At 39.7% G+C, this 2500-nt stretch overlaps 1 protein-coding gene across 4 annotated transcripts in view; it reads left to right on the top strand.

Annotated features, from left to right (window-relative positions):
* The window catches only part of LOC144975254 (uncharacterized), a 178948-nt gene that overhangs the window by 169254 nt on the left and 7194 nt on the right, over nucleotides 1-2500 (top strand). For all 4 annotated transcript variants that reach the window (XM_078919171.1, XM_078919174.1, XM_078919173.1 and 1 more), the window contains 2 exons: nucleotides 488-630; nucleotides 2465-2500. The exon at nucleotides 2465-2500 is cut by the window's right edge and continues 80 nt beyond it. In XM_078919171.1, coding sequence (XP_078775297.1) covers nucleotides 488-630; nucleotides 2465-2500 — 179 coding nt within the window. The remainder of the gene's footprint in view (nucleotides 1-487; nucleotides 631-2464) is intronic.

Genomic DNA, 2500 nt, shown 5'->3' on the forward strand with positions numbered 1-2500 from the left:
AAGAAAAATGGACGCCCAAAGACTAGATGGTGGGATAAGGTAAAGGATGATATGAAAGAACTGGGCCTGGAGGAAGATGATGCTATGAACCGAGATGCATGGAGGTGTGGCATTCATTATGGCAACCCTGCAAAATGTGGGATGAGCTGAAAGAAGAATAAGAAAGATACAAAGTGTGCCAACCCTACAATTCATATTTCATATTTCTGATGATTTTAACGTCAAAGTCAATTTTTAGTATTGATCCGATTCACTTTGACATATTACCAGTTTGGCATTGTAGGTAACAAATGTTCATCAAACCATCACTCATTATCCCCTTTGTTCCTCATTTTTCAAAGCTTTACGAATTCACGGATGCAAAAGTCATATTTTACATTTCCTGTCTGTATCATGCACAAATGTGTAAGTTTGTTGTAGTCATTTCCACATTTCCTGTGTGTATCATTTATAACACGTGTGTAAAATCGCTGTTGTGATTCTCCAGGTTTTGTGATAGAGGGAGGTGTGGCCAGGTGTCCATATGGAGGTCAGAAGGTCCAGGAAGCTCTGACCACGGCCCTACTGGCCAACAACTACAAGTTGGTGTCGCCAACGGAACAATGGCTGGTCAGATACGTCATGGAAAAGGTGAGACGAGGGTCAAAGGTTGTCGTTGATATTTGATTGTTTTTGCATTGACGTGCACTAATTTACAGGTCTGATAACCCAATTCATTATGGGCCCATTGTTGTAATGGAACTCTCAACAAATGACGTAAAATATTGTCCAATACAACAATGTTAAACTAGGCCCATAATTGTGTTCAGATGTCAAACCTGCATATATGGTTGTTTTTCATGTATCTTTCCACCGTTATGCTTTCATATTTTAATGGGTTTTTTCCCCCCAAAATCAATGCCATCCATCCGGCCAGTGACCATGCTTAACATTGCTTGACTTTTGTGAGGAGACAAGACACTGTAACGCAGCTTAATAGTCAAATAATGTCAAAACAAAATATCCAAATGGCCACTTCTGTAAACAGTCCATTGTTTGTGTTAGCTGTGAATGGGTGTGTGATGTGTAGTGAAATAGCCCATTGTTTGTGTTAGCTGTGAATGGGTGTGTAATGTGTAGTGAAATAGCCCATTGTTTGTGTTAGATGTGAATGGGTGTGTGATGTGTAGTGAAATAGCCCATTGTTTGTGCTAGCTGTGAATGGGTGTGTAATGTGTAGTGAAACAGCCCATTGTTTGTGTTACCTGTGAATGGGGGTGTGATGTGTAGTGAAACAGCCCATTGTTTGTGTTAGCTGTGAATGGGTGTGTGATGTGTAGTGAAATAGCCCATTGTTTGTGTTAGATGTGAATGGGTGTGTGATGTGTAGTGAAACAGCCCATTGTTTGTGTTACCTGTGAATGGGTGTGTGATGTGTAGTGAAATAGCCCATTGTTTGTGTTACCTGTGAATGGGTGTGTGATGTGTAGTAAAACAGCCCATTGTTTGTGTTAGATGTGAATGGGTGTGTGTGTAGTGAAACAGTCCATTGTTTGTGTTAGCTGTGAATGGGTGTGTGATGTGTAGTGAAACAGCCCATTGTTTGTGTTAGCTGTGAATGGGTGTGTGATGTGTAGTGAAACAGCCCATTGTTTGTGTTACCTGTGAATGGGTGTGTGATGTGTAGTGAAATAGCCCATTGTTTGTGTTAGATGTGAATGGGTGTGTGATGTGTAGTTTAATAGCCCATTGTTTGTGTTAGCTGTGAATGAGTGTGTGATGTGTAGTGATATTGTACCCTAAGATATCCAGTGATCACCAAAAGCATTGCCACAAATACTGAAAAATTTATTCATAAGAAAATTTTAACATCCAAAGGAAAGAACTATTTTCAAAAATTAGTTTTTATATGACGTCTGACACAAAATAGAGATGAAAATAATAGAAAGAGAAAACATTCATTAAAAAATGATAACTTTTCTCTGCTTGGTTTTATGTGGGGTGCGTTGATATCAACGTCTACTTCTACAAATTTGACTGTTTAGATTTATTTCCTGTGTTATCACCCCTCCAACCCCAGAGTTGTTATGATTAATTTCCTGTGTTATCTCCCCTCCAACCCCAGAGTTGTTATGATTAATTTCCTGTGTTATCTCCCCTCCAACCCCAGAGTTGTTATGATTAATTTCCTGTGTTATCTCCCCTACAACCCCAGAGTTGTTATGATTAATTTCCTGTGTTATCTCCCCTCCAACCCCAGAGTTGTTATGATTAATTTCCTGTATTATCTCCCCTCCAACCCCAGAGTTGTTATGATTAATTTCCTGTATTATCTCCCCTACAACCCCAGAGTTGTTATGATTAATTTCCTGTGTTATCTCCCCTACAACCCCAGAGTTGTTATGATTAATTTCCTGTATTATCTCCCCTCCAACCCCAGAGTTGTTATGATTAATTTCCTGTGTTATCTCCCCTCCAACCCCAGAGTTGTTATGTGGCCACCGTGTATGCCCAAGAGGAA

This window comes from Berghia stephanieae, chromosome 6, assembly GCF_034508935.2.
Source record: "Berghia stephanieae isolate SIO BIC M18660-M18661 chromosome 6, UCSD_Bste_1.3, whole genome shotgun sequence".
Classification (NCBI taxonomy): Eukaryota; Metazoa; Mollusca; class Gastropoda; order Nudibranchia; family Aeolidiidae; genus Berghia; species Berghia stephanieae.